This window comes from Labrus mixtus, chromosome 3 (assembly GCF_963584025.1).
Source record: "Labrus mixtus chromosome 3, fLabMix1.1, whole genome shotgun sequence".
NCBI lineage: Eukaryota > Metazoa > Chordata > Actinopteri > Labriformes > Labridae > Labrus > Labrus mixtus.
In genome coordinates, this window is record NC_083614.1 from 26,172,405 (window position 1) to 26,186,675 (window position 14,271).

The 14,271-nt window shown below is 41.5% G+C and overlaps 1 protein-coding gene across 1 annotated transcript; it reads left to right on the plus strand.

Moving 5' to 3' along the window:
- Positions 1 to 7,872: 7,872 nt before the first annotated feature.
- Positions 7,873 to 13,969, plus strand: serpinb1 (serpin peptidase inhibitor, clade B (ovalbumin), member 1). The gene is made up of 7 exons (XM_061034282.1): positions 7,873 to 8,092; positions 9,165 to 9,353; positions 10,535 to 10,672; positions 11,015 to 11,132; positions 11,220 to 11,362; positions 12,577 to 12,744; positions 13,495 to 13,969. The coding sequence occupies exons 1-7, from the start codon at positions 7,919 to 7,921 to the stop codon at positions 13,903 to 13,905; spliced, it is 1,341 nt and encodes a 446-aa protein (XP_060890265.1). The 5' UTR covers positions 7,873 to 7,918; the 3' UTR covers positions 13,906 to 13,969.
- Positions 13,970 to 14,271: the final 302 nt, after the last annotated feature.

Sequence of the window (14,271 nt, forward strand, 5' to 3'; positions counted from 1 at the left end):
ATAACTCGGTCTTACAAGAACCAGTTTGTCAGTCTGCTTTTACCACACAGCAACAAAACATCTGTTATTTAGGCTATACATATTGTCTACTGTAAAATACCAGGTCATATGGCTCTATTTAAAGTGGTGATTCTTGAGTCTGTAAGTTATAGGGCCCTACAGGCAGAAAGTCAAAGGGCCCCTCCAACCAGCCTATCCAATTATGTCTGTTTACTCTTCTTCTACCTCTTTCTATTTTCACTCCAAGACAAAGAATCCCTCTTCATTTTCTTTGGTGACTTTCAGTGATAATACATGCAACACGCTGGGCAACAATAGTGAGTACTGTGAGATGACGCCCCCTTAGGGAGGTTTCCTACTGCCTTTGCAGAATTTGCACATTTTGAGCCACTGCAGTGGTCAAAGTTGGTTGAGCCTCAGGGGGGCACCAAGCAGTTGCTTGCCTTACCTGTTGACAAGCAGCGCCTCTATTTAGACAAAATACAAATACCATGATATACCAAAAACAAAACTAGTGCTTCATCTAATGAAATGAATATGATTGGTGATTGATGCTGATGTAGAAATGTAGGTGTTCAAATACTTCCTGGACCAAACAGATCTATCTACCTTTTACATCCATTTTTACTTAATGAGTACATTTACTAATAACTTCAACTACTAATTCTTCATAACTTTAATTCATAAAAACATTCAAATATATTTAAATATACAAAATGACTAGTCAGACTCATGAATTGCAATTTCCCAGACAGGAAGTTCATAAAGCCGACACAATGGATGTCATGTCGCATTCAGTCAAGTCAGTTTTAAGAGCTGCGTTAACTACGAGGTATTTCCAGCCTATTATGCTGCATAGACTGTCTGGTATGGTTGCCGCAGAGTTTTAAAGATATCAAATCCCAATTTTGTGCGCAGGCAACCGGCATCGCATGAAGTGTAAATCTCTGTGGCGCTGACTGCACACAAGCTGCAAACCAAAATCTGGACAGTGTGAGGGCCGACGGCTGACACACTGTATGCTTCCCTTGACACAGATTTCCAGGGGCCGCACTTAATCTTACTTGGAATCTCAATCAGGAAGGCAGATTCCTTGATGATCCCTGAGAAGGTCACAGCTGTGTGGGCACACAATGAGGCTGGCATGCCATCTGACCACAGTAGTCAGAGGCTCCTTTTCCTCTGCAGACTGAATCGAGGGCACCCGTGTTTGTCTTGATCTGAGGTGCATTAATGGAGGATGCGGTGACCATTACAGTGCACTGACATGATCTCATGACCAGAGGTCTGCAGCTCATTTAGGGTTATGCTGCCTGGTTACAGACAAGTGATGACAGAGGGGGAAATAAATAAACCATGAAACTAAAGTTGGTGATCAGAGTTACTTGGAGTGACAATAGTTCCCTTATATTGGACAAAGAAAACTGTTGCTGCAGTGAATTAATTTGTATGCAACTCATATTCATATTAATAAGGTATGTGCCTACATGGGACAAATATGATATGCTGTACAGCTAATGGAGGAGAGGGATTCAGAAACTTCACTGAGGGTCCCGTCTGACAGCACTCACTCTCGTTGCCTTGCTAAGATTGCGTGCAGTATTGCTGTGAAAACCAAAGTTTGTCAATGAAAGTAAACCAGCAACCTTTCTCGCTCAAGAAAAAGAGAGAAAGGTTGCTGGTTTTTCCTGTTGATGTCAATGAATCAACCTTTATTTATTCATTTAGGTGCAGCTCAAAATATTAGAATATCGTGGAAAAGTTAATTTTTTTCATAAAGTTTAATTGAAAAAGTGAAACATTCATATATCCTAGATACATAAGAGATACAGTGAAAAATTTCAAGCCTGTTTTTATTCTTCTTAATCCTGGTGATTATGGCGTTCAGCTCTTAAAATATTACATAAAATAAATTTTAAAGGTCAGGTCTATCCTTCTGAAAAGTATGTTCATATGCACTTAATACTTGGTCGCTGCTACTTTTGAATGAATTACTGCATCAATGTGGCGTGGCATGGAGGCGAAAAGGCAGTGTTATGGACGCCCAGGTTGCTTTGATAGCGGCCTTCATCTCGTCTGTATTGTTGGGTCTGGTGTCTCTCATCTTCCTCTTGACAATACTGCATAGATTCTCTGCTGGGGTCAGAAGTACAGTGTGAAGATATTACATGGGCTGTATCTTTAGCATGTCAGCCCATAAAGAAACAAGCTGCCATCTCAGGTATGTATTAGTTTATTTAAGGCTTTTTATGCCTTATTTAGATAGGACAGTGGATAGAGTCAGAAACCAGGAGAGAGAGAGAGAGAGAGTGGGGAATGATATTCAGGAAAGGAGCCAAAGGTCGGATTTGAACCCGGGTTGCCTGCTTGGAGGATTGTAGCCTCTGTACATGGGGCGCACGCACTAACCACTATAGGCTACCGGCTCCCCTGTATATATTCTGTAGCAGCAACATCAGATGTGATTCTCCAAATATAAGGAGATCTAATTACAAAGGCTGTGTCAGTGCTTTAAAAAAAAAATAGCAGACGAAATCTGAACACATTCTAAAAGAGTTGGTACGCAGCGTTCTTGCTCGGTTGGTTCAAGTTGGGCAGCGGCATCACTTCAGAATCTGTATCAAATAAGTTACACCTTATTTAATTGCATCTGTGAGAGGAGTTTAAATCTGGAGTCATGCATTAATTGAGCTCAGTATTGTGAACATGAGATTAAGGTGGTCTCTGGCGATATGTCATGAACGATTCCCCATGTGCGTTCAGTATGTTTTCAGTCAGATATAGTCACCAGCACGCATTTTGTACATACAGATACAGAGTACACACGAGTGCACTCGCTAACACACCACGCATGAAGATGGCACCGCCAAAGCCATTCTCCAGTGCAACACACTCTGCGGCTTCTCAGTCCACTTTTGATTCCAAGAGGTGTCTAAATGAGCACAGACCTAAATGTGTTTGGATGCTACAACCAATCAGAAGCAAGGAAATGCAGATGCATCTGAAAGAACAAATGAAAAATGAGTTTGCACATTTTCGCTGCCGTCTTAGCTCAGTCGATCGATCATGGTTGCCCCACACACAGAGTCCTCCATGCATTTGCTGCTTGCTAGACTCTGGACTTCGGCTACTTGATCCATGTCTACCTATCCTTCTCCTCCCAAAACGTTTTGTCTCTTCTCAGCTGTCGTATCAATAAAGGCAAACGTTTAAAAAATATTTGCCCTTTGCCTTCATTTTGAAACTGTGGATCTCATTTTTCTGAAAACAACAGGAAATGTGGGCCTTTCAAAATGTTAAACTACTCCTTTAGTTCAGCTTTAAAGTCAGAGAAAGGCAACAGGAAGTGACCAGTCGCCTCTGGCTTCTTCTTCCAAGAACTGAGCCCGATAAGAGAGGTTGTGTAATATTTGATGCTCCATAAATTCTGGTTCAGGACAGGTAAGCCGTTAGATCTTGGCTTTACACCAACAACAAACATTGTCGTGGAACAAACGGCTCCTCACATCAACATGTGTTTACCCTCGTTTTTTCCACAGCTCCACCTTCTTCTGTTTTCCCAGCTGAGGTCTCCAGTGTCACGGCTGCTGCAGCCCAGCACGCCGGCTTTAAGGGATACAGGTCTTTATTTGTTTAGTAATTCACGCTGCAGGAGGGGACGATATGAGCCAGGGGTCCTGAGAGTTTATAACTGTTTATCTGTGAGTCCAGGCATTAGAGTGTCCTTCATGAGCCTGCTGAAGGACAGAGGTACAGTAAGGTAAACAATGTGAAATACCCCCTCATGCACACACACACACACACACACACACACACACACACACACACACCCCTCACCCTTTGTCCCTTGCTGCTGGTGGGGAGCTGGTTTCATCTCAAACTTGTACATAAATCACAAAGATAACAATGAGCTTTCTAAAAGTTCAAGTACTCCTCTTGCACACATCAAGTGCAACATCTTGAACAGAGAAGTGTGCCACCAGATAATTCTCCTCATTTAAAGGTACAGTCCGTAAAAATTTAAAACACAAGACAGAACAAGTGATTGTATAGAAGACACCAAGAAGTAAAAGTCCAAATCTGAAATTAGAAATATCAGATATTTGGACAATTTAAGAAAGATAATTAATGTATCGGTTTGTATTTATAAATACAGAAGGATGGTGTGCAACAGATAACTCTAGCTGTGTCGCTTTCCTTCTGCTGCTGCATTATTAAGCACACATACTTTTTCACATGAGGTCTGACTTTGCCTCAAGTAAGTAAAGTTTATTTATAAAGCACCTTTCAAGAGCTGACGTCACAAAGTGCTTCACAATAAAGAATTGAACAGAGATTTTATGAGACAGACAGTCACATAAAATCAAAGACACACAGGTCAAACACAGGCACGTCTGAACAGATGGGTCTTCAGCTGCTTCTTAAAAGTGCCCTCAGAGGTCAAGGCTCTCACTTCTGGGGGAAGACAGTTCCAAAATATAGGTGCCACAACCTCAAAGGCACAGCCTCCTTTGGTTTTTAGCCTCGTGCCAGGAACCGCCAGCTGACCCTGGTCAGAGGACCTCAGGGACCTGCTGGTGTTATAAGGCCTCAGCAGCTCAGTGACTTAAGACGGAGCTTGACCATGCACGGCTCTAAACACAAAAATAAGAACTTTAAACAGGATTCTGAAACTGACCGGGGAGCCATTGTAAAGACTTAAGTATAGGTGTCACATGAGACCGTCTGGCTGTCAAGGCTGACCCAGCGACCCGCATGTTCTGTTCCCCCCTCGTGAATGACACGTCTGATGAGTCTGTGAACAGATCGGTGGCCCTGTGGTGACGGAGCATGATGACAGGACAAAAAGATGCTGCTGCTGCTGCTGCTAATGGAAATGCCAACGTCAACCACAGGAACAGAACAGAACAGAACAGAGAGGCTGGCATGTGAGTTTTCCACTCACTGTCAATGTCATTGTTAAAGAACAACAACAAGTGATAAGATTGTATAACTTTGGTGCTCATATACGCAAAGGGGAAAATAAGATCACATGACGTCATGAATAATCGAGCATTAACACACTACGATTTCAAACATTTAAACAGAACATAAGAAAGAAATTACAAGATGCTAAAGAAAATGCTAGTGACTTTTGATGACATTACTGCAACTAAAATGACTGAATGCGCCTTAAGCCAAAAGATAGCCTATATAAATATATTGTATGTTTATAGGGGGGGCTCAGATCTAAGGGGGCGGGCACAAGTTTCCGTCTGCTCTGAGGTTGTCAAAGTTAGATTTGAACATATTAAGCAAAATCAGGATACCACACTAACTGGACAGTTTTTACAAAAGTCTTTTGGTAAGAATAAATGTGTTGGCCTATTCTTGTGAGTTTTATCAATTACAGTAGTTCAGCCTGTAGGGACTTGGGATGGGAAAGGGAGGGTCGTCGGTTCATGTCTCAGTATGGACCAAAATATGGAAGTTGGTCTGGTAGCTGGAGAGATGCCAGGGCACTTCCTGAGGTGCCCTTGAGCAAGGCACTTTACCCCCAACAGCTCTGGCATGCTCCATGTGCAGAAGTATGTCTCTCAGTAACAGAGTGTAAAACCAGAATTTTCCCTGAGGGATGAATAAAGTATGAAAAATTTTGACGGCAACATATCACCTTTTTTTCATGTGGGTGCTGGGGGTCTGCTTATTTTCTAGATACAGCTTGCCTTCAGCAGCCCATCCCTCTGGCTCCCTCTAGTGGAGATCAGATGTTAAATCATGAAGAGCAATATGTGTTTGTTATTTTTTGCTTGCTGATTTTTGCCCTCTAGAGCGACCAATTTGCATAAAACAAGTAGCCTATAAAACACTATTTATTTTTTGTTTTCCTTCAAAGATAATAATTCTGTTATTTTCTTCTTACAGCCGAGGTTGACACATAAATGCATGTAGAATGTGTAGAATGTAGAATGTAGAATGTGTAGAATGTGTAGAATGTAGAATGTGTAGAATGTAGAATGTGTAGAATGTAGAATGTGTAGAATGTAGAATGTAGAATGTGCTTTGTTTTGTTACTTTCAAGAGTGCAGCCGGGCAGGACTGTTACAGCATTGGCCTCAGCTTTCCCAGTGGTTTCTTGTGTTTCCCCATCTCCCTTGTGTCTGTCTGTTCCTCAACTGTCTGTCTGTGTTTGTCTGTGTGGCTCATCACTCTCCAGTCCTGCCTCCTCCTCACCTGGTCAAGCCTCGCCACCTCCTCCTCCCTTGTTGCACACCTGTGTCCCATCTACAGTCAAGCCTGCATCCATCAGAGTTTTCACCTGCCTGCCACAACCTCTCCTGCTGGATTACCAATCATTCTGATTCTTTTTTTGGACAGTAAACCCCCTTAAATTCAGCTCCTGTGTTTGTTGTGTTGCACCTGGGGTCCAGCCTTTAGTTAAATCATAACAGAGACATTTATAAAACCGTGTTATTATTGCATTAAATACCACTAATCATTGGCTCTGAAGCCTTACGTTGAGGTTTTAAGACATGCTGAGAATGATTTATCTTTGATTTCTTATCTCCTGTTCTAAGTTAAAGGCTTTGGCAACATTTTAGTAATTGGTAAAAGGTGTCATTCTCCAACCTAAAGCAAAAATAACAAAAGCTAAAGTATAGTTTTGCTGCTTGATTTGGCTTCATTATAAATGTTTTGAACTGTGAGGTTTTGAGTAGCTCATAGCGATGACGTTCCTCCATAGTGGGACAGTCTATATGACGACTGTTATGTAACATAGACGTCCGGAGGCCAAAGGTCGCCATGAATCAGAAATGTTTATCATGCGTCAGCGGTTACCATGGCTACACTGTAAGCGTCCGTGACGGGTGGAGACAAGAAATAATCTCCACACTGTAAATCAAAGTGACACACCTTCCTACACATGACAGGTTTCAAAAGGGCGACTCTCTGCTCTTTCTTAGTCGAAGACGGTTAAATTTACCCCATTTTTAGCACATTTAGTCCATGTAAATAAAATATAAGTTCATCCAGTTTGTTAAATCTGATTTTCTTATCTTATGGGACAAAGTGAGAGAAACACCTGCTAAACACGAACCTACAGAAACAGAAAAAAAAAGGAGAATGATTTGCTGATTATGTGTTTGTATTGCATTGTTCATTTAGAAAAAATAAAAGCATCTTTGGATCCACTTTCTGTTATTTTAGTATTTTGAGAAAATACCAGGTAATTTTATTTGTAACTCAGACATACACATGTACAACAAAACCTGACGACACCAGGGTAAACTTCATCATTTGGGTTTTGAAGTATTTGTATCAAGTGATTATACTGGAAATATGCAGTAAAGTACCTCAAAGCATGTAGCCTACTTGAAAGAGATCACAGGTTACACGTGCCATAAAGGTGACTAACTCACTTCAGACAAGTTCATGTTGAAAGATAGTGCGCATAAGATCTTCTTTGATTTTAATTTAGACTAATTCTGATGTTCAAATAAGTTGTGGGCAGAAAATAAAATAAAGGGACTTGGCATTCGCACCAGAGAAACATACCAGGCTGAGTGGATTTTTCAAAGCACATAAATAAACAGATCATGATTGAAATATTTTAAATGATCTAACTATTGTAGCAGGTCAGGTCTGTGGCCTAACAGAACCATCTGTGAGATGGGTGTGGTTCTAGTCCTGAGTATTGCCCTGTCTGACCAGTCATGTGTGAGAAATAAATATAAGTATGCATTTCAATATACAATCAAAGCTCACATTGAGTGTTAGCTTGTGCAAACTTTATTTCACATCCCTCTATCGGTTCGTTTTTTTGTCCTCTGAGTATAATGGTGTGGATGTTTTTGTCTCCAGTCAGTGACTTATCGCGCAGTCACGCGTCCCTCCCACACAGAGCTGCGGTGACAGCAGCAGTCTGTGCTCTTTATAAATGAGCAGAGGTGAACTGCTGGGTTCAACCACAACCACTGCACAGGGACTTTCCTCTCTCTCTCCGGGCGGGATATTAAGGACCACCGCCTCACTTTACGTTTTACTTTCACTTTTGCGCTCGACCAGTGCGGGACAGAAGAGCGAGCTTCACTCGTTGTGGGACGAACATCAGGTAATATAAACTACTACACAGCGTATACAGGCCTGAAGTTCAGTCGCGCACACTGTAGCTTAACTCACGCAATGGTGCTGTTCGTTTTCACACCTGCTTTCTGTGTTTAAAGATGGACGCACGGGGTTTATTTCCGGGTACTTGAACGCATCGTTACAGCTGCAACTGCACCAGTCAGTGTGAGAAAACGCACTTGATGCGTACTTCGCTTAGACATGTGGTAAAAAAAACAACAAGTAGCCTAATAACAAGGCTTATGGTTATACAGTATTAAAAAGTAATTAGCTTCGTTTCAATCTAAAAGGTTTTCCCTTAGGCTACCTTAAACTTAGAGGTTAAACCATAGTCTAATACTGTTACACACCATCTTGGATGATGTCTGTGACTGAATGTCAGAAGTGATAATTCAGGCTGCATGTGCATTCATTAAATTACTTCAGTGCACAGAAATGTTTTTCCAATCAGCTGCTGTGGGTGAAATGACAACACAATCTCACATTTACTTCTATTGGCTCATTAACTAAGAGGGAAAATCCCAATATCAATTATATATATCTTAACCCTTAGATACATCAGTGGGTCAAAAGTTAAAAATGAAATTCGGTTGTTTACTTGCATTATTTGTATTTTATACAGTTACTTTCCAATGATACTTAAAGAGTGAAAACTAAGACTTTTTCTGACCCACTGAGTACAATGCATGTAAATATACACTCTTCGATTCTAATGTTGGTTCCTTTTTGACCCACTTATGGATGAGCGTAGGGTCCAATCAAAGGGTTAAGAATAGTTTTCCTTGTTCCTATTCTGTAAAGGTGTGTAGGCCACATGAAGGTTTCACAGATTGTAGTTGTGAAAAATGTTTTATTATTACAGCACTACTTAAATATTTATCGTTTCTACTATGACAACTATGGCTTGAAGTAAACATGAGTAAATGCCTCAGCTCTAGCACTGCATTTACATTCTTTGTAACTTAGAGTTTGCTTCATGTGAACACACTCAGCTATGAGCACACTTCTGCTTACTTACATGTTATAAACACATTTAAAACACCGTTTGCTATTTATAGGATAAGTGTACATCTTCAGTCATGGCCGCCATCAGCAGCTCGAACACCGTTTTCGCCTTGGACCTGCTCCGCACGCTGAGCCAAGCGAAACCCACCGGGAACATCTTCGTCTCCCCGCTCAGCATCAGCTCGGCCCTGGCCATGGTTTACCTGGGAGCTAAAGGAAACACTGCGGCTCAGATGGCACAGGTAAGAAGTTGTATATCTCATTTTATAATTAGCAGTGAAGGTTTTAAAATGCAGTCATCTTGGTCTGTTTCCATTTCACATTCTGAGTTCAGCCTTTTAGCAAAGATTCAAGCACGGACTAAAAGGTGTGTCTTGAGGCAGGTGAACTCTAACGACGCCTGTACTTTGACCTCAATAAATACCTCTTTAACAAGTCATGTATTGTTCGCTATAAAACAGGACATTATACAAACTGGCTGTTACACACAGAGCTGCAGTTTCTGCTATGTTTGCTTTTTAAAGAGCAGTTAATCTTCAGAGCTTTGTTCTTTGGTCTCCTTCCTTTTATCATGATTAATGACTTCTGTGTTGAAAACAGCAGGAGGATGAACGAGTGACTCACTGGACAAATACAAATTGTGGCCAAAGTTTGGTAACATTATGCCAATATATGAAATGATTTGAATATGTCAGTGCAAAATAGTATCAATCTGCTGCTATTGGAGCCACCACTCTTTAGGGAAAGCTTTCCACCTGATTTTGAAACCTCGCTGCAGGGATTTTTTTTCCTGATGTTGGTGCTCGCTGCTGTCTGCATTTCAGTCAAGCAGCAACCACCTGTACTGAAAATGAAGCCAGTGCCAAAGTGTAAAGAGCTGCAGTTCTTCGATTGTCCACTTGAGGGTGGGTGCAGACACTCTGGAAGTCACATACACACCCCATTCAAAAAAGCCTGTTTTAACAGCAGAAATGAACATGTTTACAACATGGTTAAAAAAGCAAAGTTTGTCTGAATTACTCATGACTCTATTGGCACACCATGTACAGAGTTCTTTTTTTTATTTATAACTCATTTGTTTTGATTTGTAAGAAGGATAAGAGTTATTGATAATAAGGCATGTGGCTGACGTGACTGATGGGCGGGTGTGGTGAAGCTGTTTGTCAGGAGGCTTAATACCTGACTCGGCTCCAGCTCTTTGCCTGCTTTTAGGTTGACTGAAAGATCGGTCGAGAAAGCATTTCCACTATGGTGACCACCCCCTTCAACCTTTAACCAATGATTGACGTCACTGAGGCTTCGTCCATGTTTATTTACAGACTATGGGTTTTAGTTCAGGATAAAGAAGTTGTTTGGGGTAACACAACTGTACCACAATTTTTTGATGCTATAATAAAATGTTTTGTTCCTGACTGTCACACAGGCGCTCTCATTCAGCGCTGGTGAAGGCGTGCATGCAGACTTTCAGACTCTGAACGCTGACATCAACTCACCGTCTGCATCCTACATCCTGAAACTTGCTAACCGACTCTATGGAGAAACCACAGCCAACTTCCTCCCGGTGAGTTTTCTCAACTTACACCAGCCAATCCCTGACTGAGCGTCACAGCAGTCTCCTTCTCCTCCTGAAGCCAGCACCGGGCTTTTAAGCTCTGAGGCTAGGTCACCTCTGTAGCTTCACCTGGGCAGAGCTGGAGACAACAGAAGGGGTAGGAGGGACAAACAGCACAGGGAATAACAGACAGCAACTTTTAATGTAACCAAAGCATAAATATCCAGAAAGAGATGTTGTCTATTGCAAAGTTGTGATTAATATAGACCAAAAAAAGTATTACGGTAATGAGGAGTTGCTACAGGAGATCTAGGTTGTTATTCACTGATTGTTATCTTCTGCTTTACAAAGAAATTCCTCGAAGCCACGCAAAAGTTTTACCAGGCAGACCTGAAATCTGTGGATTTCATCGGAGCAACAGAGGCCTGCAGGGCGGAGATCAACAGCTGGGTCGAGCAGCAGACAGAAAGTAAAGAGTTTTAAACCAATTTGTGCTGCAATCTTTCCAAAGTGTCCTTGACGAATCCTTGATTAATTTCTCTTTATTTCCTTTCAGATAAGATTAAAGATCTTCTGAAGCCAGGAACAGTCAACCCAATGACCCGACTGGCTCTGGTTAATGCCATTTACTTCAAGGGGAGCTGGAAGAACCCATTCAATGTGGAAAACACCATGGAGATGCCCTTCAAAGTCAACCAGGTGAAAACTACAGCTGAAGTTTTCGGATTATGACATGTAAACTTGAATGTTGCTGATTAGAGCTCTCAAGAGCAGCTGCCAATGTTGTGTTTTGCCTTTCAACACCTGTGTGTCGGATCGGACTTAAACCTTTTTGTTTGCACTTACTGACGTTGTTTCCTCCTCTCTATTTCCTTGCTTGCTTGTCTTACTCTCTGATGTACGATGTTTTGGATAAAAGCGTCTACTAAATGAATTGCAGAATTGTATAATACAAGAAACTTAAGCTGTCAAAATATTTAAATTCTTCGATACTTTTTGATAGTCTACCATTATATTGCAAAACAAGAACCTCTGTTGTTTTAAAGGTCACATATTCTCCTCCACTTCAACCAGTTTCAGTAAGTCTCAGAGCTCCCCAAAACATGTGTGTGCAGTGTCTTGTTCTAAATCCACTCTGATCCTGTCTTTGATCATACCTTCAAACCCCTCTATTTCAGCCCTGCTCAGAACAGGCTGTTTCTGTGTCTGTACCTTTTAAATATGTAAATGAGCTGTGTCTGACCACGCCCCCTCTCTGGAAGGGCTCGCGTGTACTCTGGCTTTCTCGCTCCATGCCCTATTGTTTACCGTGAGAAGGCAGACTCAGAGAGCAGAACAAACACCTAGCTGAGGGAGTGTCCCCCACCTGGGGGAGGGGTTACTGCCCTTTGTGATGTCATGAAGGGAAAATCTCCAAAAGGCCTGTTTGAGCACACATTTTCTGAAAAGTGGAGCAGGCAGAAGATGGAGAGGATGGACTATTCTTATCATTGGGGGGTTTGTAGACTGACTAGGGACACATATTAGTGTTACAGAAACATGGCGAAGTGCATTTTGCATAATATGTGACCTTTAATAATCGATAGTACTGAAAAAAATAAAAACAGGTATATTTTTTTCTCCCAAAGCTGTTGCAAGCAAAAAAGGGGCACTGTCTGAATTACACAAAACGTTACTACCATATTTGTGCAATTCAGACCTGCAGGAGTTTTTGGTACTTAAAATATATCCAATTACCCAATATTGGATGCTTAAGAATGTTTTGTTGCCTTGGTATTGAAACAGGTATTCAAATTGTTTGTTTTTTAATAGAATCGTATCCATTTTTAAAATCTGGTACCGGTACAAACCTACCAATGCAGACTTTCTAACTTGATCTTTTGACCTTAATGTCTTTTTTAATTGTGCGTCAGAATGAAAGTACGCCGGTCCAGATGATGCACCAGGTGAAGACGCTGCCCTTCAACTACATCCCCAAACTCGGTCTGCAGATCCTGGAGCTGCCGTACGCTGATGAGGAGCTCAGCATGTTCATCCTGCTGCCTGAGGAGTCTGCAGACGGCCCCGACCCTCTCCTGAAGGTACTCAACCTAGAAAGAGTATGCCGTTTTTACGATTCAATCTGTTTCCTCTCCTGAAGGGTCCTTGTGGAGTCTTTTCCAACAGCGCTACCCACTGCACCACCGTGCAGCCCTGATGCCTGGCCGAGTCATATACTGTGTGCGTTCGGACGATTAAAAGTTTAAAAATCGGCTTGAAATGTCCTTATGTCTGTGCTGTCCTACATTTTTTAAATCGGTTAAAAATCATCCAGCCAGCTTTGGGCGCAGTTTTCACAGCACTCTTAATTATTCATAAAAAAATATATATAAATCTGATGAGATCTGCAATGCAAACTAAGGAACAATTTGGAAAAGCATCCAATAAAGGATACTGATGAATAACTTAAAAATTCAAAATTTTTGAATTAGCAAAGTTGATCCCATTTCAATCAGGATAAATATAACCAAAAGAATGTACCCACTGTATGAAAGGGTTGTCTGTCCCTCTCTAGCAATAAGAAGAGACAAATATATAGCTTTTGTTTATTTATAAAGGTGTCAAGATGCCCAAGTATTTCTCTCCAATTCAAAACCAATGTTCATCCAAGCAGCTTTAGAAGTTGTAAACCTTTACATTCATCACTGACTAACTCCAGATATCTAAATGTATCTCTGTAATCTCCACTGATAAATATTATTATAGCCTAAACATTAGCCCAGTTAAACAAAGAGGAAAGAGCAATTTGATGTAAAATGATCAAAAAACAAACATATTGTTTGTTGTTGCAGCTGGAGAAAAAGCTAACACAGAATCAGCTGGACAAATGGACCAACAGGGAAAACATGGACCTCAACGCTGAAGTCGTCGTTCACCTCCCCAAGTTCATGTTGGAGGACGACTACGAGCTGAACGAGCCGCTCGCCAAACTGGGCATGGCAGACGTGTTCTGCTCGGCAAAGTCAGATCTGTCCGGCATGAATGGCGATGGAGGACTCTTCCTGTCTACAGTGGCGCACAAAGCCTTCGTGGAGGTGAACGAGGAGGGGACGGAGGCGGCCGCGGCCACTGCAGGCATCGCCTCGTTCTGTATGTTAAGGCCGCAGGAACACTTCACAGCCGACCACCCGTTCCTCTTCTTCATCAGGCACAATAAGACCAAGTCCATCCTCTTCCTCGGCAAGTTCTCGTCTCCTCAGTAGACCAACCCAGCAGAGGAAGATGTTATGGCAGATTCAAATAAAAAAGATATTCAAAATCTCTGAAGTGAAGGCTTTCTTTTTTCTTTTCTTTTTTTTGCTGACGTTTTCTAAGTAAAGAAAACCCAAAAACTGTGTCGGGTTTGAAATCATATGTCAAAGTTGTGATTACAAAAAATGAAGAAAAACACAAGTACCGGTAAACAACAAGTCAAGTAGGTTTTACTGTTTTGATGATAAATCTTCCAAGACCCACAAGTGTGTTAGGCTACTCCTGTTATCATTATGGTCTTGAGTAAATGGACTTGAGCTTGTATATTTCTTTTCTAGTTTTCTGACTACTCAAGTTCTATTCTCCCATCAAGAAAC

Bases quoted from the DNA above. Each gene is read 5' to 3' on its own strand.
- serpinb1 (XM_061034282.1), top strand. From the start codon at position 7,919: ATGAGCAGAGGTGAACTGCTGGGTTCAACCACAACCACTGCACAGGGA. The intron at 10,673-11,014 runs GTGAGTTTTCTC...TGCTTTACAAAG, and splicing joins CCACAGCCAACTTCCTCCCG to AAATTCCTCGAAGCCACGCA. The intron at 12,745-13,494 runs GTACTCAACCTA...TTGTTGTTGCAG, and splicing joins GCCCCGACCCTCTCCTGAAG to CTGGAGAAAAAGCTAACACA.